The sequence below is a fragment of the Nothobranchius furzeri genome, chromosome 6, assembly GCF_043380555.1.
Source record: "Nothobranchius furzeri strain GRZ-AD chromosome 6, NfurGRZ-RIMD1, whole genome shotgun sequence".
Taxonomy (NCBI): Eukaryota; Metazoa; Chordata; class Actinopteri; order Cyprinodontiformes; family Nothobranchiidae; genus Nothobranchius; species Nothobranchius furzeri.
In genome coordinates this window covers 65,034,016-65,061,492 of record NC_091746.1, presented here as the reverse complement: position 1 = coordinate 65,061,492, position 27,477 = coordinate 65,034,016, and the positions used below count along the sequence as shown (strand labels likewise).

At 42.4% G+C, this 27,477-nt stretch overlaps 2 protein-coding genes and 1 long non-coding RNA gene across 13 annotated transcripts in view; 1 reads left to right on the top strand and 2 right to left on the bottom strand.

Annotated features, from left to right (window-relative positions):
* LOC139070353 (uncharacterized) overlaps window positions 1-27,477 on the bottom strand; it is a 275,750-nt gene that overhangs the window by 73,003 nt on the left and 175,270 nt on the right. The gene's annotated exons all lie outside the window — the stretch shown is intronic.
* mast4 (microtubule associated serine/threonine kinase family member 4) overlaps window positions 1-27,477 on the top strand; it is a 143,746-nt gene that overhangs the window by 83,900 nt on the left and 32,369 nt on the right. For 5 of the 11 annotated variants that reach the window (XM_070552444.1, XM_070552443.1, XM_070552442.1 and 2 more), the window contains 2 exons: window positions 6,659-6,739; window positions 26,539-26,627. In XM_070552444.1, coding sequence (XP_070408545.1) covers window positions 6,659-6,739; window positions 26,539-26,627 — 170 coding nt within the window. Of the gene's footprint in view, window positions 1-4,889; window positions 5,152-6,658; window positions 6,740-14,173; window positions 14,607-26,538; window positions 26,628-27,477 lie in introns of those variants that run through there. The other 6 variants (XM_070552446.1, XM_070552445.1, XM_054744549.2 and 3 more) reach the window with 3 other exon arrangements.
* On the bottom strand, window positions 519-1,822 carry LOC139070357 (uncharacterized). Its single transcript, XR_011520894.1, has 2 exons — window positions 1,652-1,822; window positions 519-663 (listed from the first exon to the last, which is right to left on the bottom strand). It is a non-coding gene; the product is annotated as an uncharacterized lncRNA (long non-coding RNA).

Genomic DNA, 27,477 nt, shown 5'->3' with positions numbered 1-27,477 from the left:
ACACACACACACACACAGTGCACACCGCAAAGCAAGATGCAAAATCAGAGTCAGTCTCCAAAGCAAGACGGCTAGGCCACTTTTTTAATAATTGAGATATTTCCCCCCGCCTGCTTGTTGATGCGCTCATGACATCACAGGCTACAGACACCCATGTGCTCAATCTTGTCTACATTCCTAAGGCAGGATGGAACGAACGCGGCCAGGCTGGGGCGAGCGTGGAGTGAAGCTGATGCTAATGTGTAAATGGCAATAGAGACATTGGAGTAAACTGGCCTCTCAGCATGTGTCTCATTTAATATTAGGGCCCGACCGATATGCTTTTTTTGGGGCCGATACCGATATAAAACTTTTAACAATGGCCGATAGCCGATATAATGGCCGAAAAATCTCCCTCACAAAAAAATAAATACAAATGTTCTTAAGATTAAACCCTTCATTCTCTGCCTTTTTGATGCAAACTTATTTCTCTATTACACACCAAAGAACTGTCTCAATAACTCACTAGGGTTTCCAAGTAATGCAAATAAGATTTATTTTGCAATCTCAAAAACAACAGAACACACAAACTACTACTGAAGATGAGCAGATGCTGCAGATGACATCACCAGATGGATCTTTAATGAAGTAGTCCCACACCTCACTACGACCCTCTTTTTCCATCTGTAATAAAATAATCAGCATAGAAGTACAGTTATATATCTGTTGATACTAAGACAAAGTAAAATACATTAAATGTGGCATTTTTATACTTAAAAGTTTAAAAATTCTCATGTAAATAAATGATATCGGACATTGTGGCTCAAAACCAATTAGGGCTGCAGCTATCGAATATTTTTGTAATCGAGTACTCTATCGAATCTTTTTTTCGATTAATCGAGTACTCTAATAAATTACCCTTTTGTGTTTGTAAACCTTTATATCATATATTGATGAGCCAAGATGGCGCCGAGTATGGCTGCCTCGTCGCGAGCTCCACCAAGTTCCAACATTACACGCTCCATACTGTACATTAATGCCACTGTTTTGCACATACCAACCTCTGTACATTTTATATCTCTTATCTTATTGTTTACTTTATTCATTTGTATACTTAGATTAGCCATTTTTATATTTTACTTGTTTTTACATTACTGTATTTTTGCACAACTCTGTTGCTGTGAAGCTCGCACACAAGAATTTCACTCGCATGTACTGTACCAGTGTACCTGCACATGTGACGTGACAATAAAAGTGATGATATCAAATAGCATGTTATAATTATGAAAGACCTCTTAAAATGAGCAAGCAATTGCCAGTTATTCTTCAAGTTTTATTCAAAATTAGTTTGCATAACTTCAGCACTTCAACTTTACTTCACAGTAAACAAATGCCTGTGCAAAAAATAAGTAAACAACCTGAGCCGATTTTCCCCTCGTGCGAGAATCTGCTAGCCTGCAAGCCAGACAAAAACTAGGAGGATAACGCTGCGAGCGGCTGCGGCCCAAACAGAACCAGAACCGCTCACGGCGCAAACAGCTCGCCGGCTGTTTCCCTATTAACACACGTCCGTTTTAATTTCCACACTTTTTTTCTCACACTAACAAGGATTGCCAAAAGCATGTTTGCTGTGGTTTTGTCAAATTATACTGATCACAAAACATTTATTTACTTTCTTTCGTTTTCCTCCGCCACTCATAAATACCCGTGTCCTCCTGCAGAAACCCCGAGGGACAACAGACATCAATAACACAATAAAAAGTCCGACGTGTTGTGTAAAAACTGCTATTTTTTAGCACATTTTAAGTCCGACGTGTTGCTACCAGATGTACGGTGTGAGCTGAAACTGAGTGCTACAAACGAAAAAGTCGCAGAGTCCGCAGAATATATAGAAATACAGGCTAAAATGCATTATCTTGTAGAGGCTCCGAGTCCGCTTGCAGAAGTGACATTTACAGGTGCTGCAGCACGGAGGATGTGGTGTTGTGCTAGGCGAAATCCATTTTACAGTATTTATACTGGACTACGTTTTCCGCCTAACGACGTGAAAAATGGTCCCATATCTTTGACATTTTCTGTCTTTTTCGCCCTCCACCGGGGTCTACGTTGTCCGCCATGGCTTAAGAGAAAGTTAAGTTATATTCGCTACTCGCGTGTGCATTCAGTCCAGTGGGCATGTGCGTCACTTATTTCGGTCCGGGTGAAACGTGACCCCGGGCGATTGCAAAGCCATGAATTAATTAAATATGAATTAAACGAATCCTCGAGGCAGAGAATTTGACTCGAGGATTTTTTGTACTCGAATTATTCGAGGTACTCGAGGAATCGTTTCAGCTCTAAAACCAATGGCTCTGTTTTTGTTTGGTTCCCCAGCTGTTAAGGTTTTCTCATTTAGTATTCGTCTTCTGTTTGTTGTCAGGTTTTTTTTCTAGTTATTCTTCTTTCCCTTTTAGGATTCTTTCTTCTTTAAAATTATTTTCATTTATAGTTCCTTCTATGTTCCCCTGCTGTCCTCTGCTCCCACTCACAGCTCCTCCTCATAACTAGTCCTCTGTCATCTCTCACTCCTCAGTGCATACGGTTCAGTTTCGGTCATACTCTGCTGGTTTCAGCGTCCTAGCTACCTGATTTTTGGCATTAAAATACTTTTGAGTTTTACACTTTTGTGTTTCGATCCTTTCCAAAGCCGACAGTATTAGGAAAATAAAAATAAGATACGTTGGATTAGGATGTGTATAAGTATAAGCCTTATGTAAAATATAAGGCTGAAAAATACAATAGATTTATTCTATTGCAGAGGGATGTTTATTTTCTCGTATTACCGCCCCCCCCTCCTCTCCCAGCTAGGGAGAGGAGGGGGGGCTCCCTGCACCGCGTTTCATAGCTTTGTTGCCAACCCCCCCTCGCCCGTCCTCAGCTGCGACAACGGTCGTGTGCCGCCGAAGCGCCGCTAAACGGGGACTCTTTCATTCGTCGCCCTTGTTATCCTATTCTATAGGCCACATGGGCCGCCGAAGCGCTGCACGCTCCGCCCGCACCGTGCAGCGAGTTTCGGCGTCTGCACTATTTTTTTCGCGAGCCGCGGGTGAACCGAACCGCGTGAATTTGAAAAGACTGCTGAAAAAGAGCGGAGGAAATTGTCTGAGAATATTCCAGAATGTCTACCAGAATAAGGCCAATTTTACTTACTTACTGCCCTGCATGACTAAAGGGGAAACAGCGTGAGCTCTGCATAGAGCGTAATGCTGCGGCAGTATTTATTTTATTTTTTCAGGTTAACTTTTCAATACGAGGCCACGAGGCACACAATAAACTTAGGAAGCATGTTGAGGGGAAACATACTTTTGTCATTGCTTATTTTACCGTTCAACTTACCACTGACACAAAAAATATGCTTAAAACTGAAGACTTACCTCCTACTTCCTCATCACCGTCTCGTCTCTGCTTGACTCCGCTGCTCCGCTGCATGTGTGCTGTGATGGTGGCTCCACCCCCCGAGGAGTGGAGCCCACAACATGAGTTCATAAAGCTGGCGCCATCTGCTGGATAGGTAGCGCTATATTGGCCATATCGGCCGTCTTTTTGGCCGATAGCCGATAGAGTTAATGACCCCTATATCGGCCGATAATATCGGCCGGCCGATATATCGGTCGGGCCCTATTTAATATTCACATCCGGGTCAAGTGAGCAGAGGAAACTGGTTTTTCCATTGTTGGGAATTATTATGGGGTTGTATTTTCTGGGCTCCTGGGTCATTTTGAGCCCCAACAAAGTTTCATAAACTGTATAGAGGCTCAAAGAACAGGTTCCAGTTTTAAATGAAACCAGTTTTTCTGGGAATTCTTTAAATGCAACAACATTTTCCTGAGAAAACGAGCAGAATTTATTTGCATCCCCAGAATGCCCTCGCCTTTCGCCTGATGATTACTGGAGATTGGCACCAGCGCCTAGCTACCCTGCAGAGCACTAAGCAGTTAAGAAGAAAGTGTTGATGAATGACTGCTTCTGTTGGCAGAAATGGAGACCAAGTCTGACCTTTAAACTAGACGTGTCAGAGGTTGGGTCTGTAGAAAGAGGATTGTTCCCATCCAAAATATTTTACATTTTTATAAACTATTACAATTTAGTTCAGAACTAATCTGTTTCCTCAAACTCAGGCTGATCATAACTCCTCAGCAGAAACTCATTTTAAATGATGTAAACTATCTTCTAACGTGAACATTTCTTTAACGTAATCAGGAGTATGATAAAGTAAATGAGTAAAAATGATTTATTTTTTCTTACTTTAAAATGTTTTTTTCTGAGCAACGAATCTTCATAAAGCCTCAACATAACGCTAAGTGAATCACCTGTGAGCTACAGTGAGGATTTTAAAACACAGCCAGGAGCTCCGAAGGACAAATGTCGACACCCCAAGAGTTATTTTCAGTTAAGTCGCATGACTTTAACTTAAATCTTCACTTATTTCTTTAATCCAAAACAATCATAACTGAATTGTGTTGAACAGGAAACTTCAGATTCACTAATAACAGGTTCTTTATAATAAAATGTTTTAGAACAACCGCCTCATAGGATTTGTTTGTTTTGGCGTCTTCCCCTCCGCTGGCGGATGTAGTTTGTGGTGCAGTGTGCTTTCCTCTCAGATGACATCATCTCCGTGCTTGTGGTTGCTTTGTTTTGTAGCGAGAGTGCACCATGTTGGCGGGTGTCAAGGTGACTGCACATAGACCAGGTTCATGAATTTCTGCTCTGTAGCGAGTCGCCAGCTGGTGGAGGGGCTGTGGCGGTGGGGGTCATGCGTTTGAAGGAGCGGGGGGGGGGGGGGCGGGCGTGTTTTAGGGGAGGGGAGAAGGGGTATTGTCCTGCCTCCTTGCCCTCCGCTAGCATTTGAAGATCTCATTTGACAGCTTCAAGGTGGAACGTGGAAAGACCAAAACAAGGACCGTGCTCTCCCCCTTCTTAAATTCAGCCTCTTCCTCCCTCTGAGCCGGGGAAGGAGAACCAATCTGACTCATCACCCTGTGGTGGCTGGGTTTGGCTCTTTGTCGGTGCAGGAGGGGGGCTGCGTGCAGGCAGAGGGAATGCATATCATGACCACAATAGAGCAAACGAGCACGGTTCAGCCATGAAAGCCCAGCGGGAAAGACTGAGAATTCCAGGGCTGACGTTGGAGTGAGTATTTTCCTCTGTTATCCTGCTGGGGAGGCAGCTCCGCTGCAGCGTGTCGCTTCATCCGTCTGTGTCATGTGTGTTGCCGTCTATCACTGTTGCCTCATGCTCTGGGCTCTGTTAGCATTAGCAGCAGCAGCATCTGCAGCAGGAAGTCTAAGTCAAGACCTCCACACCTCAGCAACAGCATCTTGTTTGTGTGTGTCTGAGTCTGCATGTGTTTACACTTTAGGTGTGTGTGTGTGTGTGTGTGTGTGTGTGTGTGTGTGTGAGCTAGAGAAATAACACAAAGGAGTGGCTGGATTTTAAGTGAGTGACACAAACGACGCACATGTAAGAAAAGAGCACACACACCACGTAGGGAGTGTTGTGGCAGTTTCTGCCGGATGTGATCATAAAGGTGAGAGTCACAGAAAGACGTGTGTTTTCCATGCATGTCTGATCCCAAACGTTGGTTTTCATCACTAGTTACGTGTTCTATTTGGGTCAGCGAGACATTTGTCATGGTTCTTTGTGTTTGAGGATTAAAATTTCGTAACGGAGCCAATTGGGTCTATGAATGATGCTATTTCTATGCAGATTTAGGCCAAATACTTATGGTTTAAATAAGTAGCCTGATATTTCATATTTAAGTACCCTCTAATCCTAAAGCACTTGCTGATTTAGACTTTAGTCTTTTATTTTATGGAAGTAACACACCAGAGATCTTTCTTTCTTCTAAAATTTCCAACAGCTCTTTATTAATAAAACAATTGATGTTGCTTCTCTGTACCTGATTATGGATGCAGGTGGCAAAATGAAAATAAGAGGGGTCATGAAAATTCTTAAAATCCTCTTATTTTCTATAGTTCACCCATGCAGGACTTGGGAGAGTAGCGTTTTTATGGTGATGCAGTATGAAGATCTGATGCTTATTAGTTTTGTCACCGAGACATCAGAGTAGCTGACGTCTAGCTTTAGCCATAACATACGAACCATTTAACATAAATGTTGATCAGTCATATTATTGTATTTTGAGACAATATTTTAGTTTTATTTAGAAGTATTTCCACAGCTCACTCATATTTAATGAATGGGTTTGAAAGCCGCTGCAGTAGAAGTAACTCACCTTTGCGTGACCTAACGCTCTGCAGAGCGACTGCTGGCCGTCTGACCGAAAACAGACTCAACACATGACATCATGTACCAGATCAACAGCCTGTTTACAGCCTTTAGTTAATCTGTGACTCCTTTTATGATTTTGAGCCTTTCAGCTGCTGCTCTTTTATTGCCTTGTTATTTGAATCTGGCACGCTTCACAGGCTCAATGTCAAACAAACGCTGCAGAACCAGACAAATGCCTCGAGAACCTGCTCCTCAAACACAATTAGATCCATCTGACGGGATCGTTTAGTCGTCATGATGCTGCTGTCTTCATCTGGACACGCGTCGGGGCTCTGAAGGGGGGTGGGGGGGCTTTTCTGTGTTTGACTCTAAACCAACTATTCACTTCACTCCATTTAACTTGCAGCCTCACCCCCCGAAGCTTGAGCCCCACTCCCACTAGCCCTTGCAGCCCGTGCAGCCCGCTGCACGCGTTTCATTTCTGGAGGTAAGCGAACGTTCTTCAGCCATGAGTGTTTTTATTCTAAATGGCTCAGCGGTGCACGTTTGAGCCATTCTTGTGTTCATACATTTCAATGTTAAAGCCAAGTCTGCAGTTTGCCCTCCAAAAAAATCATCTGCCACTAAGATGACACTAAAAGAGGACATGGAGCTTATGTAATGTGGATAATGCCACCCCCCTCCATCTTGCCCCAGTCTGTTTGGAGATTTTGCTCCTCTTTCATGTGCTAAGTAGGATTTGTGCTGTTTGCGATGCATCAAAGTGAGGAATGGTCTCAATCTGTCTGAATCCCAGCTTGATTCATGGAGGAATGACGAGCACTGGCGATGATAAAAGCTAGTTATGTTTCATAACTGAGCTTACTGCTTATATATCAGCTTGTGTTTGATTATTAGTTGTCCTCGTGTCTCAGATGAACTTTTTTATGCATTTGTGAGGAGCTGCAAACACGTTTGTCCAGTCGTCACGATGCTCGGTGTGCTGGCGTACTTCTGCAGATGAAAAACACCTGAACAGCTGGCCAGATTACTCATTTGCCTGAAGACTCATTAATTGATAATGAGGTTCATCATCTTACTCTTCTGAACCAAGCCTTTGCAGAGGATTTCAGTACAAAAGTCTGCATAAAAAAAGCTAAAAATATCCTTAAGTAGCTCATCAATCCAGCTTGTGATCCACAGGTACCAGTTCTTTTTACTAAACTCTTTTGAGTCTCCTTAATCAAATCAATCCAACTTTTGCTTAAAAATGTATTTCACCGAAAAACGTTTTGACTTATTTTCTAAATCTTTTCAGTCATAATGAGTTTATCATGTAGGCTAAACATGAAAATAGTCTTCTGCCCCTATTTCCTACATTAGCCGTCGATAGACAGACGGGGAAACACTCAGACATACAAAAGCCAGTGACATTTGCACATCATAGGGTCAAGTTAGCATTCATGGACGTGCTCATCTTGGCTCGCAACGGGGAAGGCTGTTGTTGATTTAGCATCCAGGAGAGAGCATCTGTAGTAGAAGCTAACCGTTAGCATTAGCGACTCCACCACACAGCAGAAGTCATTCAGGGTTGCGTCATTTGTGAAGAAAAAACATCAACGTTGCAGAGCAAACAGAGCCAGTGGTAGACTCGTGTTGCTGTTGTCCAATCAGAGGCGACGTGTCCAAATATGAAGAAATAGGACTCCAAAATCTGCCGTCTTCATTTCACTTCTCCTGACTCACTTCCTGTTCCTGAAACGGGAGCGCGAGAGCTTTCCCCCCCACATAAATGAATCTCAGGGCATTCATTTGTATCATTCTATATTTTATTAATTTATTGAAAAAACAAGTAAATTTGGTCTTGAAAATTTTACTGTGAGCGCAGTAAATGATAAATGACCCTCTCTTATATAGTGCCTTTTAGAGTCAGAGGACTCCAACGTGCTTTACATGGCAGTGTGTCATTCATTCATTCGCACACACATTCACACATTGATGGTGATGGCCTACAATGTAGCCGCAGCTGCCCTGTGGTACACTGACACAGCCGAGACTGGTCCCTTCCACCACCACCAGAAAGCAAGGTGGGTTTAGTGTATTGCCCAAGGACACTACAGCAAAATTCTCTGGCGGGATTGATCCTACAACCCTCGGATTACTCGACAACCCGCTCTACCTACTAAGCTACTGCTGCCCACAAAGGGCTAACTGAGAGACACCTTGGGTTGAACTCGTCAAAATGTTTAATGGACCAAGGGGGAAACATGATTGGTTGATTTAAGCTTTATTTTAATGCAGCGATGTCTGCTGTAAAATTTACCGAGCCAACCAATCACAGAGGATATGTGATTCTACTGTTTCCCTAGCAACAGAGCTGGAAAAATTATGATTGGCTGCAGAAACGCTCTGCCTTAGATGACAACCTGATGCAGAAACAAAAGCAGAGTGGCCACTTCCACGCAACATTTTCTATACAGTTTGGATTTTTTAATAGTGGATTTGAATGTTTATTATATTTTAGGTCAAATTAGGCCCAGCACCACTGGTAGATACTGTGGTCAACATTTTTTTTGCAATCCTTTACACATTTTCCCCAACCTCCTATGTCAGACTTATCTGACAAATCTCCTCTGCTAGCTCAATCTGCATTAGACATCTGCATGTTCTTACTGAACGGTACAGATGCAGAGGTCTGAAGTCTGTCTGAAGCACTAAAGTAGCAGGAATCGGCTGTGGTGTTTGTTTTTATTCTTTCTTTCGATCCATTCAGAACTGCAGAAGTTGAGAATGTGCGGTCTGAATGAAAAGCATGCGACGCCCACTAGGGATGTGAATCTTAGAGCAACTCACGATTTGATTCGATTCCGATTCTTGGGGTGCCGATTCGATTCAGAATCTATTCTCGATTTCCCAATTTAAATCGATTCACAATCAGTATTAACAAAGAGTGTCAGCTCCAGGATGAACTACTTTGTTGTTCAAGTTAGTTAAAGCTATGGGACATTTTTATTTGACTTTAAACTGGTCATGCTCCAAAAATGCAAATTTACAATGTAAACTAAAGTGATTCTAAAACTGTAAACAGAAACAATCTTTTGACCAAAAGGCAACATTTATTTTTGCTTACCTTGTAACATATAACAAATCTGTAGTTACCTAACAGTAGATTTGAAAGTAATATGGTCAAATACTTTTCAAGTATGTGTAGAAACAAGTTACACGAGTAATCCTGAGTACTCATTTATAAACTTAGAAAATAAATTTGAGAATATCTCAAATTTCTGAGTATGGAAAAAATTACATTCAAGTGCCCTCTCATCAGCAGATTCAAACATAAATCATCTCAATTTATGGGACCACAAAAGTAAACGAAGTACTGACTCTCCTAACAAAGATCAAAAAAGTGCATCTCAAACCTGTAACATGGATATTTGAGTTCTTGGAATCGATTCTGAACCTTTGTGAATCGATTCTGAATCGTTATAAATAAGAATATTCCGATTCAGACTTGAATCGATTTTTTTCAGCACCTCTAACGCCCTCCTCTCACCCTTGCTCTCCTCTTGTTCCACATAGAGTCGAGTGGAGCAGCCATTAAAATGAGTCAGCAGCACCCATGACGGTAGAGGTGTTTTTCCTTCATTAGGATTATTAAATATAATCTTCTGTCATGTGTACCAGTGCACACAGATGGGTTGAAGAGCCCTGTTCAGTCTGCAGGTTTTCTCATTGTTAGTCGCGCAGTGTAGGAACAAAGACAGCTGCTCTTTGCTTCACAGAAGAACAACTGTTAATGACGGAGTGACGTTCTATAAATAACTCCGTAACAAAGAGTCTAATTGGAGGTTTTGAACTCCGGTTCCTAAGCAGGTATTTTTAAGAACTGCTTTTAAAAGTTAAGTCGGTATAATTATCGTAACGGCCCTAAATAGCTGCAAATATAAAGTGGCACCAACACTGCTCATTTCATTTACCATCCATTCTGCTTTTCCAGCAGCTCTTCCAACTTTACAAATATAATTTCCCACCGAGTCACAACCAATCAGCATGAGTTAACCACGAGTCCTACCCAGCAACTCTACCGAGTCTTTTCTAGGTAGGAGTTTGGTTCCTGAAATTACCCAGAATGGTCCTGATGGGCCCGCTTCAATGGAGACATGCGTATTCGACGAAGGTCTGACTCGGAAACACGCCTTATGACCAGACAAGGAAAAGAAGTCACCATAAAATATTTTTCCACTTTTTAAGAAAGCTAAAAATCCTATTTTTGTGGCCAGGGAGGACTTGGAACGTGCGGATTTTGGCCCTGACCTTGAAAAGTTGGGACACCCCTGACACAAGGACTTACTAACGAGATGATTGTCCCCACCTTCACCCAGATCAGGTCATGTGACACCTGACCTGAGTACAGCTCCGTTACAGCGGCTCTGATGAACATCAGTTTGGTGAAGATCTGGTCCTTGAAGTGGATCCAGTCTCACACACCTGATGGTGACCAAAGTAAGAGCCTGAACAGTGAGAGACAAGTGGACTCAACAACGACACAGAAACGACATCTGTCTGTTATCTGTAGGCAAACGTGCTCATATATCACTTTTAATGAGCAGTTGGTACAGAATCCAGCTTAGGCACAAAAGGTTGAGTACCTTTTTGTTGCAGGAATATTTGGATATATTTACAGTTCCGGAGGTGCTAGAGTCAGCTGTACTCTGCAGATTTTTCTTAATAAACCCTCACAGCTGTGGAGCATCATCTGAGTCTGCCCTGGCTCTGTTGATGTTCTGCACTTGCTAGTGTCATGGTCTCATTATCGCTGAAAGTTGGAGGTGTAGCAATTGGTAAAAAAGCTGAATCCCAGAGTAAAAGAGAAAAAAGGAAACTGTAAGCCAGCACAAATAAATCCTACCACTGGATGTTGAACACTCGCCCAGGAAAAAACAAACAACACATTTATCAACTATTAGTATGTAAACAGTTGTTAGTTTGCACGCATTTCCCCTGCACTCCTTTCATGCTGCCTTCTGCAGGTTTGACTTTGAACCGTCGTAGCTGTCGCTCCTTATGTGGAGCACAGAAACGGGACAGAGCCATAATTAGAGTGAAGGCTGTCACATCAGCCTGCAGGGAGACAGGCAGAGCCTCTCTGAGAGGACGCAAACTCAGGCTTTCCACTGCCAAAAATGACCTCTGATGGCACTTTAGTGCAGAAGAGGCACATGGAAGTGGAGCCAGTGGTTATGTGCCAGGTATACTGGTGCTTTTCCTTTGTTCATTTTGGTTTCTGTCTCTTTTTCTCGAGCTTGTGAAGTCCTTCCAGGCAAGTGATTAGTTATCTGCAGCATCCTGAGGGTCTTCAGGGCTTACTATACTCACATCCTAAGTAAAGCTCTCAATGTTTGAGCCACCTCCACCAAATTCTTCAAAACTGGTTAAACAGAAGAAGCGTATGAAAATCTACATGCTAGCACCTGACTTTGGAAGATTATTAAGGTCTCCATCCATCCATCCATCTTTCATACTGGCATTGTCCTTTTTCTGGTGAGGCTACAAACCAGATCTAACCAGATCTGAGCTGTAGTTAGTGGCTTAAAGTTTGCTTTGTCAGCAGATCTGTGGTTGCAGAGCAAAGACAAATATTTGTATTTAATAAGGTTGGCTAGTTCTTTTTCTGCCTAAAAATGTTTTTTGCTCAATTTTCAAATAAACAATTTTATCCTTTTACATTTTGTTTCAGTTTTAAATTGAAAAGCAAAACAGAAGCAAAAACAGAGAAGGTATTTTTCCGTGAACGTGAGTCCGCTCGGTGTCGTTAAGCAGCTGATAGTAACCGGGCTGACTCCGACACGTGCCGGTGAACCAACCCACCTTCATGTCGCTAGTGTTCCACCGGGTGGTGACGTTAGCCCCAGGCTCCGGTTAGCTTCCAGCTAAAAGGCTACAGCACTCTCCTCCCAGTCCCACCCTGCTAAAGAGAGCCTGGAAAAGTTCCCCCACACATCAAAGTGATTTTTCATTTAAGAGCTTTTATAACCTTGTTAATCAGGATAGTTGATTTGCTGCTGCACATAAACTGTCAGTCAGAAGCTCTGCTAGCCAGTTGTCTTAGAGCAGCTAGTTCAATTTGTTAGCTTGTTATCAGAATCATAGTTGCAGTTTCATCATCTGAGCTGCTTTTTAAGATCTAGGTAAACTTGTTCAATTTGGGGTTAAAAACAAACGTTTTCACATATTTTCCATGTAGTTTCTTTGCCAGTTCCTCTTCTGAAAGGTAGACAATTGTTTTTCTCTTTCCCTCAGAAAATCTTAATATTCTCCTAGTTTGGCCCAGCACAGTTCACTTCCCAATTACAGCAACAGCCTTATATCATAACCACATAAGTGAGAAAATGCTCCGTAGCAATGAGAGAATTTGCTGTTGCATGTAAGTGATGTTAACTATTATTTAACATTTAAACTTATTTTCTGATTTTTTTTATTCAAAAACCCTGGTAAGGGATGTTTTTCTGTATTTGGAGCATCAGAAAAAGTTTTATGGTGGAGGTGATGTTTTAAAGTCACTGAGAAACTGCATGCATGCAGTTTGTTGTTTTGCTGCTACAGTAGCAGGTGCAGCTGCATATTTTTGCAATAAAAATGTTATGTTGTAATGGAATTCATGCATTAGTTTTTGTTTGCTTTGAACCCAGAGCAGACGTCACACGCCAGACAACATTGACACTGCATACTTTAGTATTTGTTCATTTATCGTGAGTAATATCGATATCGCAATATTAAGCACTGATATCGAATATCGCAGGTTTTCCTAATATCGTGCAGTCCTACTCCAAATCTTGCCATTTGAAGCTCTCCTCTGCTGTAGCTCGTTTCTACTTCCTTAAACGTGTGCACCATGTCTTTTTTTACCCAGAGTACGACTTACAAGGCATTCATTCCTAATAGAGACCTCTGCAAACATAATGATTTAGCAGGTGTTTCACATCTGTGAAATGAGAGATGATATTTACTTGACTAAATTATCAGAAGAATCTCCATCCATCCATTTTTTTCCGCTTATCCGGAGTCGGGTCGCGGGGGCAGCAGCCTAAGTTGAGAGGCCCAGACTTCCCTCTCCCCAGCTGCTTGGGCCAGCTCCTCCGAGGGAATCTCAAGACGTTCCCTGGTCAGGTGAGAGAGGCCCAGCCACTCGGCAGAGAAAATTCGTTTTGGCCGCTTGTATCCACGATCAGAAGAATTGTAATTTTATCAAAACTGTGGTGACCGTAATGTCGCTCTCTGGACATTAAAGAAATCTCGGTAGTCTTATTGAAGCTCTGAGGCCTTTGCAGGATTAAATAATAGTCCTTCACAAGTATGATCAATGCTTTGGTTCACAACTTATCTGTGAAAAACTTGTAAATGTTTATTTGTTTAAAGAAAGGTTTTTATTTAGTGAATTTTTTGCTACAAAGGTCACTTTAGGATTCCCCCCCCCCCCCTCCGTCTGTTGTGATCAGCTGACCTTAGTCACTCACAAACACCTGAAAGCCAAGTTCACCTCTGAACCCACTAAGCTGATTCATTAGTCATGAGTGCTGCTCCTAAACTTAGTTTTCTTTTAGTTTAGTGAAGGTTTGTTTGGCCTTAAACAGAAAACTCTAATCAGTCTTGTTTAGTTTCAGCCGTTTAGGAAGTCGAACAGAAAAGGGTTGAAAGGCGTGGCTCTCCTCATATCAACTATCAAAGTAACAAACATTTTCCTTTTGAACTCCGGCTGTAAGCGCCGACCCGCTGGACTTTGAGCGAAGCTTTCGCGAAAACGTTTCTCTGCATCTTATGTTAAAGATGCAGGACTGCTCCCCCCTTCACAGGATGTGAAGTGGTATGTGCCTGTTACATGATACCGAGCATGTCGAGCAAACGGAGCCGGGTGAGTGTTTGGGACACACAGCAGAGTCGCAGTGAGACGGGACGAGTCAGCTGGTGTTGGGTGTCGTGTCCCAGCTGCAGTGGAGGCTGTCAACACCTGACCTGGATCACACGGCGTGCGCCTTTCAGGGCTCTCCTTGGATCATTATTTATTTATTTTGCTTGTTTGAGGACGGAGGAGGACAACGTGCCCTCCCTGCCTGTGCGTTTATGCCGCAGCTGGCTGCAGATGTGCCTGTTCAGAGGAAGTTTGGACCTCAGGACAGCACTTGTCAGGACTTCTCCAGGGGTCGCAGCCTGCTGAACCCTGACTGCCGTCGCTTCTCATCGGGTCCTCAGAAACTCCCGTTGCATCTCCCTCTCTGGCATGAGGAGGACACGATGTCAGATTCTAATCCTTGGACCGTTTTATCCAACTTAAATATGCCACAGTTCTTCAGCGGAGCCCGTCTGCGCCGGTCTAAAAGGTATTGTGTCGTTTTCCAAGACTGCTTATTGTTTTGTGGAGATGGCTGCATCATAAAGTTTAGTTGACAAAGTGGCTTTTTCCAACTAAATAAATAATTAGAAGGCTCTGAACTCCATGGTGAGGTACTGTGTCTAGGTCATTGAGCATGATAAAAACCAGAAGATGGGCATTCTTCTTTACGGTTTGCTTTACTGTTATTTGCTTGCTGATTGTTGTTCAGGTGCTCGTGGTTCTCATACAGGATGTGTACTTTGCACTGTTGCCACTCTGGGTAAACAGTGGGAATGTAGAAATGCATTTGTTAATCTGATTTTATTTGCTTCAGTTTATGTTCGCTTCCGTAAAACGTGTGTTTTGGTTTCAAATGTTAGGAATCCCTTCACTGCCCTGTCATTTAGGCATCAACATCATTCGTGTTTCATGAAAGGGAAGACTCTGCTTTACAGCTAAGCCACTTGATCTTGTTGAATCATATATGATGGAGGCTGCAGTGTTGGTCAAAGTCTCTGTAATGATATTTGTTTTTAATCCCCATCCTGACCTATTTTCACAGTGGGGAACATCCTCACATAAAATATTGTCCATTTATGAAGGTTTTTTTTAATGTGTTTCTGAGCTTAAAAACTAGAATATATTTCGACAGTTTGAAAAAACTTTACCTGTATATTTAAAAGAAATATTTGGCGAGTATTTGTGGAAAGTCGACCAACCAGAGTCTTTAAAAAGTCATGTAATGCTGTAAATCTCCACATGTAGAATCTAAACGCTACAGACATGAGCTGATGTGCTTTTACGCCAGAGCTGCAACTTTTAACAGGGCATTGTGTCACGTTTGACTTTGAATTTGAGTCTGTCAGCCCACCGCAGCAATTTCCGTGTCGATGCGCGTTGTCAGCTCACCTGACAGCTGTGACGCCACGGTGCAACTCGCACGAGTAAAAAAGATTAATCGTGGCATCTCGTTGACGTGGGTCAGGATCAGGATGTGGGACTATCTGGATTCAAAGTGGTGGGAATCAAAAGGGTTTCATCTATTTTTGCTTCTCTTTGCAGCTTAAAATAGAAGTCAGAGATGCTGAAGAAATGGTTTCTGACAGATTGAGATTTCATTGTAAATGTGGGTCACTTTGAACAGTAAAAATAAAATCATCTCTTCTGTGCAAAGTGTCTTAAAACACCTTGATGATATTTTTAGTAACTGAAGTAAGTTTGTTTGAAATAAAATGATGATTTCAAGCGTTAAGGGACACTGTCCTACTTTGTCTCCATCATCTACACCTTGGACTTCTTGTTTGCTGTTCCTACATCTTGCGGCATCCTCTATTGAATCTCAGGCAACCATTGTGTGATCCCGTCCTGTTGTGGTCCTCATAATAAAGTAACTTAAAGTAGTGAGTTCACAGCGTCCATGAGTCTCTCAGCTGTGCAGCAGTGTGAGCAAAGGTGAGAGGGTGCAGCAACAAGAGGCTTGATTAGACGGCGGCGTGGCATTAATCCACATTGAGAGCACATAAATAGATCTCATTAAATCTGATCCTCTTTCACTGAGAACACGTGTACCAGATCCGATTGGCTCCCGCGTATTATTATAAATGATTCATGTCGTGTGTCCACTCTTAATGATTGCTGAGGTTAGGAACCACTTGAGTAAAATGACCACGATGGGGATGTTAGTCTGAAGAGGGGTTCCCCTGATTGAGGAAGGTACTTTAGATTTTTTGCACAACAATGGGGAAGTTTATGGGACACTAAATAAATCTCTCTAAAAAATTAGAATCAAAGCTCCTTGCATGAGACTTTAAATTTCAACTGTCAAAATGAAGCATCTTCTGATGGTAATGGTGAGATGTTAGTTCAGGTTTGACTTAAGCCTGGTTAAAATTCATTCCATCCGTCCGTCCGAGCAGGTCGTGGGGCAGCAGTCTAATCAGAGAGGCCCAGACTTTCCTCTCCCCAATCACTTGGGCCAGCTCCTCCAGGGGAATCCCAAGGTGTTCCCTGGCCAGCCGTCAGACATACAGTGTTTCTTAAAGTCAAGGCACCTGGCCTTGCAAGGCGATGTCTAGCTTACGAGGGCACAGTGTTTCCTTGGTCAAAGAAAATGGTTAAATGGAACAGACTTGCATCACGTGACCGCGGCTGTCATGTCAGTTGAGACATGAGGTAACGTTATATTTTATACGTATTAAGTAGGGCTGGGCGATATGGCCTAAAATCAATATCACAATACATTGAGTATTGCACCTTGATAACGATAAATGGACGATAACTGCAGGTATGCGAAGAAACAAAAGTTGTCCACTAGAAGGGGCTGTCACATGTATTACGTTGAGTCACATTTTTACGTGACTAGGTCGGGGTGGGGAACCCTGGTCCATTGAGGGTCGTTATCCCGCGTATTTTAGTTTCAACCCTGCATCATCACACCTGATTTTAATCAGCAGGTGATTAACAAGCTTCTGCAGAGCTTGATGAGCTGCAGAACAGGGGAATCAACCACTGAATCAGAAGTGTTGGAGCAAAGATATGCAGGATACCGGACCTCGAGTACCAGGTTTCCTCACTCCTGCTCTAGGTGGTACAGCTTCTTAAAGGGACAGGAACGTTGCCAACCTACACACACCTTTTCATTTTTTTATTATCAAATTTATTGACATGGAAAAAATTCTCGATAAAGAGTCAGATATTTTGATAACGATACATTTTTGATTTATTGCCCAGCCCTACGTATAAGTTTAAATATAAATGTATGGCAAACCTTTTACTTTTTTATTGTATTGATATTGGTTAAATTAATTATGTTAACAAGTTGATACCTGCTAGCCACCAAAGCTGCAACTACTAAGCAACTAACCAACCATAGCTAACTGCTTTGGGTTAAAAAAAGACATTTTAGACATCATCCCAATAGCTACAATGAGTTGACTTACTGGAAATTTGCCCAGCACATCAAGGCAAGGTTCCTTGACATTGGGAAACACCCAAAGTCCCTCCGGCGTGTCCCGGGTGTTCCTGTGGGTCTCCTCCCAGTTGGATGTGCCCGGAAATCCTCACCAGGGAGTCTGTCAGGAGGCATCATAACTAGATTCCCGAGCCACTTCAACTGACTCCTTTCAAATGATTTTCAAAACAATGGAGACCACACATGTGGAGATAATAAATAAATGTGGATATACCAGTTATGGTGCACATCAAAAAATACACACTACACATGAACAGATTTCAAACACGAACATTCCCCAGTCAGATGGGAAATCTCATAAAACCTCTCGATCAAGTAGGACTTTGGAGTGAACAAACATGGCGGAGGAGGAGTGTGCAGTGCATCTCTGTTGCCTCGTTTTCTGATTGGCAGCACGTCACATTCAACCGGCAGACCAAGACAATCCAACATTTTTAATATCCTTGATTTCTGATCAGAGCTGACATGCTTTAAAACAGACCAGAGCACTCTTAACATACCACATATGGCAGGAATATCTGATAAGATTATCTTTAGAGCCATCACAGTAATCAGGCATGTCCTTAATGTCAATGGAATGGGAGAGTTGGGTCAGAAATCAATATTAAAGATTTTTCCTTGTTCCTTCAGTCATCTGATATACACGCAACCATAGAGTTTTTCTTAAAGGCAACTTGATTTCTAATTTCTGCAGAAGGTTGGAATTCTGATTCGTCAGGAGCTTGGAAAGCTTCTTGAATGAGAATTGAAGCCTTCTCAGACTAAATTAAATCAGTCACCTTTCATTGAATGTATCTTGGATTATTTGTGTTTGAAACACAAACCTCTCCAAATTATATTTTTAAATCTTAACTGAAATAAAGCGTTAAGTCCACAGATGACTTGTCTGAGGGTGTTAATGAGACCTGTAAAAGCTAACAAACACACATTGCTTCTTCATTTAGAAAGTGCTGCTCAGAGCTTGTAACGTGAATGTGCGGTTCTCTTTTTCGTGCAAACCAGTGGTGACCTAAGCATGTTCATCCGTTAGTGCGGATTTACAGATTTATGTTTTTCTGCATTTTCTCATCATGAATACTGCCAAGAAATACTCTAATCCTCCCGTAATATTTGCTAAGGGTGTTAACAGTGGGGGGATAAACTGAACAACTGGACTTGGTGGGGGAAAAGGATCTCTCAGACAGATGTTGGCTCCTACGTGCCATAAATGAAATCTGAATAAACATATCGTCTTCCGGAACAGATCCTACATTAAACAAGCGGGAAGGTTTAGCCATACCATTGTAAAACCCAGAAACAAATGACACTATTTAATATATTAAGTTTTCCATTACTAACCAAGAAAATTGATCCGGATATTAGTTTGCACGAGTCTATAGTATGTAAAACATGAGACAACTTTTATGGATTTGGTCACCAAATTGCATAAAAATCGATGGACAATACTACCAGGGAGACACTCACCCCTACTGCACACTGGAAGCAAAAGTGGAGTGGAACGGCGCCGCAATGGAACCGCTTCAAATAGAATCCATTATAGTCCACGGAGTGTAACAAATCAGCCGCAATGCGTCAAGTTTCTGAAGCGGTGCATCGCACCGCTAAAGTTAGGGTCAGGTTCTAGTTTTTTCCACGAGCCACTAGCTTTGATGCATCAATTACCGCGAATGACATAGGGCTAGGCAGGAAATCAAAATTTTTATTTTCAAAATAAAAGTATTGCAGTGAGGGAATTTCATATATGTGAAGCTTACGTGTGACCTAACTGCTTATTTACTTACAGTATCGTTCCAGAAATGCAGCGGTGTGTTTTCATGACTTTAATCCTGGCAGTGGAGAAGAACATCAAATATGACATCAAACAGCAATATCAAACGTGATTTACTTCTTTTTGGTTTAATGGCGGATAGCGTAAACAAGCCGTCATCTCTGAAGTCTCGAGGGATCATAAGATCTCACAAGTCGAGCGAGGAGCATGGCAGAGAAGCCGCTTTGCTGCTGAGACTCTCCCGGTGTGTACTTCAGTGCAGTAGTTGTTACGAGTAAACCGTGCCGCTTTTGCTTTTAGTGTGCAGTACGCGTCATATTAGAAAAGCCACTCATATCTGTGTTACACTGCAAAACGACATTCATGGACTCATCCATCTAGGTTCGTGACAGGGAAGGCTATTGTTGATTTAGCGTCAAGGGAACAGGAGAGCATGTCTCAACTAGTAGAAGCTAACCGTTAGTATTAGCAGCTCCACAACATGGCGGACTCCTTCAGGCCTGTGTTATAGAGATAAAACATCAATGCTACAGAGCAGAGTCAGTGGTAGAGTTGTGTTCAGTTCAGTTCCAAAATACTTTATTAATTCCAGGGGGAAATTGGTTTGCTGTTATCCAATCAGAGGTCAGAGGTCTGAATACCAGGAAGTAAGACTCTTTTGCACACCTCTCTTCTGGCTCACTTCTAGTTCCTGAAACAGGAGCGCAAGAGCGGTTTTCCCCACAGAGACTGACTCACAAGGCATTCGTTTAGAGCAGGCGTGGGGAACCCCGAGGGCCGGTATCCCACATGTCTTTGCTCGGACCCTTCTGATTCAGTGGTTGACTCATCTGTTCAGCAGCTCATCGGGCTCTGCAGAAGCCTGTTAATCACCTGCTGATTGAAATCAGGTGTGTTGAAACAGGGTTGAAACTAGGGCTGAAACGATTCCTCGAGTACAAAAAATCCTCGAGTCAAATTCTCTGCCTCGAGGCTTCGTGTAATTCATGTTTAATTAATTCATGGCTTTGCAATCACCCGTGGTCATGTTTCACCCGGACCGAAATAAGTGACACACATACACACTGCACTGAATATACACGCGAGTAGCGAATGTGACTTAACTTTCTCTTAAGCCATGGCGGACAATGTGGACCCCGGTGGAGTGCGAAAAAGACACAAAATGTCAAAGGTGTGGGACCATTTTTCACGTCGTAAGGCAGAAAACGTAGTCCAGTGTAAATACTGTAAAATGGATTTAGCCTACCACACCACATCCTCCGTGCTGCAACCCGACCAGGAAACATCCACATGTAAATGTCACTTCTGCAAGCGGACTCTACAAGATAATGCATTTTAGCCTGTATTTCTATATATTCTGCGGACACTGTGCGACTTTTTCATTTGTAGCACTCAGTTTCAGCTCACACCGTACATCTGGTAGCAACACGTCGGTCTTAAAATGTGCTAAAAATAGTTTTTACAACACGTCGGACTTTTTACTGTGTGGATGTTGATGTCCGTTGTCCCTCGGGATTGCTGCAGGAGGACAGGTATTTATGAGAGTGACGGAGGAAAATGAAAGAAAGTAAATGTTGTGTGATCAGTATAATTAGACATAACCACGACAAACATGCTTTCTCGACAATCCTTGTTAATGTGAGAAAAAAGTGTAGAAATTTAAACGAACGTGGGTTAATAGGGAAATGCTGGCGAGCCATGTTTGCGCATGCGCCATGAGCGGTTCTGGTGCTGTTTGGGCCGCAGCCGCTCGCATTTGTTTACTGTGAAGTAAAGTTGAAGTGCTGAAGTTTTGAAAACTAATTTTGAATAAAACTTGAAGAATAACTGGCAATTGCTTTCTCGTGTCAAGAGGTCTTTCATATTTTATAAAATGCTATTTGATATAATGGTTTACAAACACAAAATGGTTATTTATTAGAGTACTCGATTAATCAATAAAATATTCGATAGAGTACTCGATTACAAAAATATTTGATAGCTGCAGCCCTAGTTGAAACTAAAATATGCTGGATAGTGGCCTTTGATGGACCAGGGTTCCCCACCCCTGGTTTAGAGACTGTTGCAAATGTGTTGAAAAAAAACGAGTGAACTTGGTTTTTAAACTGTTGGTCATTACATCACATGCTCTGTATCACCATGTTAAAAATATTCATGCTCTGTAGGGATGTTCAATATCAACGCTTTTTTCACCAATATCTGAAATACCAATATAGACTTGCTCATAAATTTGGATGCTAAAATATATGTGGGGTCATGAACAACTTTCCCAAATAAATAATCACACACCTCCTTTCATGCATACTTACACTTTAAACATTATCTGTGCAAAACGTGACAACTACTTCAGTGTAGTTTGGTCAGTGGAACAAAGTACCATACTTATTTTCTCTCCAGCAGCAGCTGTGTCGCGTTCTTCCTGAGATAATCCAGACAAACCCCACTACAAAGGGCACATTTCTACTTCTACACGAGTTGTGCCAAGCAAACAAAAGTATCAGACATCCCTAATGCTCACCAATTCAGTGCAATTCAAAAAAGAAAAGTTTGTATTATTCACAATTTTCTTTGCTTTTTAACAAGTCACAGTTCTGGGAAACATAATTAGCATCAGCATGGAAATGTTAGTTTTATTAAGACCATTTCCATCAGTGTGCTAAATCACAGACCGAGTCTTTTGAATGCAGACTATTTAAAACATCAGAACGGTGATTGTGAAGCTCATGTGTGACGTTGATGCTCTGAGGGCTCTGCAGTGGTACCTGCAGCAGCTGCTCTGCAGCAGCATCAAGACACATGAAGACAGCTTCTCAGTGGTCGACGGTGTGAATTTGATTGTAGTGTTTGATCACTGCTGCAGCACACAGATGTGGGAGCTGTACCTGTGACTGACTGGCACTCTTCCCTTCTGTATTGTTTCCCTCAGTAAAATATTCTCTTGTTTCCATCATCCTTCAGCCAGGCACCTTTGAGTTTCCACTTATCACGTACAGATTAAAACAAATAACCCTAAACACCTAGAAACAAAAGGTTTTTTTTTTTTTTGCAGAATATTTTAGAGAAAGTCACGTGGGAAATGAGTTTGTCTCTGAGGAGTTTACGTAACGGCATGTCATTGATTTGAGCCCATGACCTTGAATCCATGTTCCACCTCTGGAGGCTTCCATTATCAAATTATAAACTGGATGCTGAGCTGCTTCGGCTTAGAAATATTCAATTTTTTCAAAAATCTCTCAAGGTTAAAAGCAGTTTTTATTTCATGAGTCACGCGTTGTTGATCACTGTGACTCCTCGTGAATCACGGTCCTGCAGTATAACAGCAGTTAATATGACAGCATGAATGCTCCGCACAGAACCTGCTTCTTTTGGTGACTAAACCAAAATGTTATGTCATTTGTTTTTGTGGCACGGTTGGCGCCGGTACTTGCTCAGGGGCTGGAGTCTGCCTGTGTAGCGGTTTGAGTCTGTCATCAGAAGGATTTGTTTTGGCTCTGGAACCACATGGCTGGTCATTCTCTTCGTATTAGTGAGGCGGAGAAAAAGGTGGTTATTTAAAGGAAAAGCTCTCCGTATCTAGTATTTGTTCTGCATTTATAATTAGTGACACTCAGTCGCATTAGTGAGCTTCTGATTTGCATTTTCTGCAAAGATCTTAATCAATCAATCAATCAAAGCTTTATTTATAAAGCGCCTTCCGCAACCCTGTCAGGAAGCCCAAGGCGCTGAACATGGTACAGTACAAAGTTAAATATAGTGAATAAATCAGAAAATAAAAGCAATTCAAATTACAAAATACAGATTTAAAAAAGGTGAAACATTCTAGTAGAAGACAAATGTGTAAAACAAGGGATAGAGTGAACCAATGAAAACTGTGAGATAAAATCAATATAAAAGAGGGCCAGATTCAAACATGTTTGGGAAACGCCAAGCAGAGGAGGTGGGCTTTTAGGTGACTCTTGAAGACTGGCAGAGATGGGGACAGCCTAACTGAGGGTGGCAACTGGTTCCATAGTGACGGTGCTAGGACTGAGAAAGCCCAGTCCCCGCGAGTACGACACCTAGAACGAGGGACAGCGAGCAGGTAATCGAGCCTAGAAATTACAAAGGCATGGAGTACCCTCTCCAGGTGGGCTCTTGACAGCATATGCTTGATTTTAGCAAGGCGTCTCAGGTGAAAGAAACCGGACCGGATCACAGAGTTGATGTGAGCATCAAATTTAAGTCCAGCATCAAGTTTCACCCCCAAACTGGTCACAACTGGTTTTGAGTATGGGGAAAGAGGCCCAAGAGCAACATGACGATCCACATTCCTGCTATTGGGGTGAAAAACAATGAGCTCTGTCTTTCCCTCATTCAGATGCAGAACGTTGGCCATTAGCCAAGACTTCACCTCATTAATACAGGACACAAAGGACTGGATAGAGTGACCTTTCTCCTGACACAATGGAGAGTAAATCTGGCAATCGTCAGTATAGAGATGGAACACTAGGCCATGTTTACGAACGATTGACCCCAGAGGTAGCAGATAAATGGCAAACAAAAGAGGACCAAGGATCGATCCCTGCGGGACCCCCCAGCGGAGCCCCTCCCAAGAAGAAAAAACATCACCCAGTTTAACGCAGAATGTCCTGTTGTGGAGATACGATCTAAACCAATCCAGAGCTGACCCTTTGATCCCAACCCATCGTTCCAAGCGATCCAGTAGAATCGCTTGGTCAACTGTGTCAAAGGCTGCCATCAGATCTAACAACAGAAGTACCACAGATGTACCCTGATCTAGTGATAGATGTCATTTAGGACATTAGGGTCCTTAATGAGGAACAGAACGAATAATGGAGATAAACATAAATATTTTTGATTTTATCCATTTTAATTTGGTTTAATTTGGTTTTATTCTCATTAATTATTATTTTCATAAACATTGATTATTTGAAATGGCTTCTGTGAATCTTAGAGATTTATTTGTATTTCATCTTGTGATGCCCTAGTCCCATTTCTATTGTTTGATCAAAGGTGGGGTTCACTGAAAAGCCCCTTTATGTTTTTTTCTGATTATAATCGATCACTGAGTTTTTCATGCAGGCTGAACATGAAAATAGTCTCCTACACCTATCTTCTGCAATAGCCTCTGATAGAAAATAGATGGTGAAACTCTAGGATTTGAAAAACGCAACAGTCCTACGTCTAGGGTTGCAGGGATTAACCATGTTTAACCCCCCGTATAAATGGCTCTAGCGCGTCTTATGAAAAACAAAAAGACAATAGCGAGACCCGCATGGACAAAAACAAATGTGAAACTGAATGCAGGCAGCAGAAGCAGAGTTTGTGACAATAACCAGCGAGACTGCTCCATTTCCACCTAGGAAGCAGTTGAAGTCTCCTGTGTGGGAATATTTCTAATATAGCTGAAATATTCCCACACAGGAGACTTCCGATGTGCAACCGGACATCTCATCAGCCCTCTTACCAATGTGGTCTGCCTGGAGTTGAACAGAGCAGACATGCCCACTGATTGGCCGGCTTAAATTCATGCCTACCATTAGAGGGAGCCTCTGATTGGCAGAATCAGCCTGAAGGGGCTTCCCGCATCGCATTATCATTCTGGATGCTGTGAAGTTCACAAGCCTCTGGCTGAAGCCATTTTTCTCTCTCACTGCTGTGAGACGCACGCACGCACGCACGCACGCACGCACGCACGCACGCAAGCACACACACACACACACACACACACACACACACACACACACACACACACACACACACACACACACACACACACACACACACACACACACACACACACACACACAGTGATGCCAGACACAGTAAAGAAGGATACAGGTGAATCTCCAAAAGCAAGACTGGTCAGGCCGCTTTTGTTTAATAATGGAGAGGCAGAGTGGAGCTGATGCTAGTGTGTAAGTGGCATATGTTACCCTTTGGCCTCCTTCACCCCTCTGGAAAGCAGGGGATTGAAGCTGCGCACGAGATGCTGGTAGAGTAGTGGTGCTGTTATACAGTCTGAGGCAAGATGAACCTGCCGTCTGAAGCTCAGCTGTGATGTGGCTCACTTGGAGTACCTGGAAATGGTGCACCTTTCCTTTTTTCCCCCCAGAGTTTGACTTACAAGGCATTCATTCCTACTAGAGACCACTGCAAATGTATTGATTAAACGAGTGAACTACACCTTAAAGACAAAATATTCAGCTTCAGCTAGTTTCACTTTTTTTAAATCACCAGTCGCTAAGTGATCAGGTCACTGGGTAGAGCTGCGTTAGTCGCCTTTTCTCAATCTAGTTAATAACCATGGTTTGAAACGTTTTTATAGGCATCAGTGTCTATAAATCATAGTTTTAATGAACATTCACATTTGCGTTGGTACGTCCAAGATAAACGGAGTGTTTACAAGCCTCTGTTGTGTAAAAGGATCTCTGTGATCCGTGTAGATAAACCGTCTGCCCGCTCTGAAAACTCACGTGTGTGTGTGTAGCGTTAAACCTCCAGAGACGTAAGAGGACAGCAGCTTCTTGTACTATCATTTTTTATTCTCTTCATCTTTAACCTGTTTTTATTATTTAGAGACGTTTGACTTTGATTTCTAATGTTTAAATGTTGTCAGCGTTGTTTTGTAAGACGTTTTTGTCACTGTGACGTCAGACTAATCTGAAACAGCTGGAATATAAAAAGTAAATGAGATTAGAGCAAATAAAACTTTATGTTGGCAGATACTTGATCTTTAAAGTCTCTGACTGGCACCGTGGACGGATGAGTCCTAACAAGGACGTCCCTAATTTCATCATAACCCAACCAGAATGTAAAAACCTGAGCACTGGCTTCAGTAGTGACCGCTCTCATCTGACAGTTTATAAATAAAAATCATTGTGCATGCCAAGACTGCCCCCCCCCCCCCCCCCATCTTGTTGTGGTTATAGTTGTCGCTAATCCGGCTGATCGTGTCTCATATTCAACAGGATTTTAAGTTTATTCACCAGATTTATAGTTGACACTGGAAGGTTTTTACACTTCAGTTTCTAACGAGCTGAAGCTCTGGGTCTGAAGTGCGTCTTCACTCCTTCCTTAAAAGCCATTATTGCATCCTGCTTCTAACTTTGGAGAATGCTCTGCTTTATGGGTTTTATTTGTTTACTTTCATAGATTTTGTCTTTTCACGTCTAAAATGTGCCTCTGTGGTTTCTGCAGCTGTAGAACGAGCAACAGAAAGAGCCTGATTGGAAGCGGTCAGTCGTCGGGGTTACCACGACCTCACTCTCCTCTCCCGTCTCTCACAGGTGAGTTCATGCCTTCTAACGTGTGGGTAACACACGAGCGAGTGTACTGAGAGGGGTGGGAGCATTAATGCACAGTGTTCAACAAAAGAAATGCAGCCCCATTGTGTAATAAAGACATGAAGGGACAAACAACACAAGGAAATGTACGGATTACTCCTGGCAAGAGTAACGTAGATATCCATATCTACATGTGTAAGCCCGTCTGGGACCCTCATGCAGAATACAAATGTATGATTTGAAAAATGAACAGTGAGATAAGACCAACTGTGGCACTTCATTTTTTTTTGTCCGTGTCCTTTCTGCAGCTGAGAATTTAGCAAATGTAAAGGCTGTGATTGTTTAGAGGAGGAAGTGGTGGTCTGTACAGAGGAAATGCAGGAGCAGAGGGTGGGGAGGCCTCATTTACCACAGGGCGTTTTTAATTTCCTGGCATTGCTCGGTGAAAACGGAGCCACAGCAGCAGTGTTTAGTCTGAGCTCTGACCAGATGAAGGAACCCAAACTTTAGGATGGATGTGTGCTCTGAAAGCCTCGGAGTTCTTAGTAGCGAATGCGTCCAGCCCTGGGATGACTCAACTTTGTGGTTCAGACGTGACATTTGTGCTAAAGGTATGAAGGACTTCTGTTGTCTTTGCTGTTTAAGCTTCAGAGCCAGATTGTGTTTCTCTAAAATCAGATTGTAGAACTTTTTGTTTTGCAGAAATATCTCCGCGAGTGTAGTCCAACTCCTGAACAATGGTGTCTTTAGTCATGAGAAAACCACTATTGTGAAGTGGAGGTGGCCTTAATCAACAGCTTAATTCTGAACTGGGGTCATTTGTTTGGTTTCCTCCAATTAGGAATATAATTGA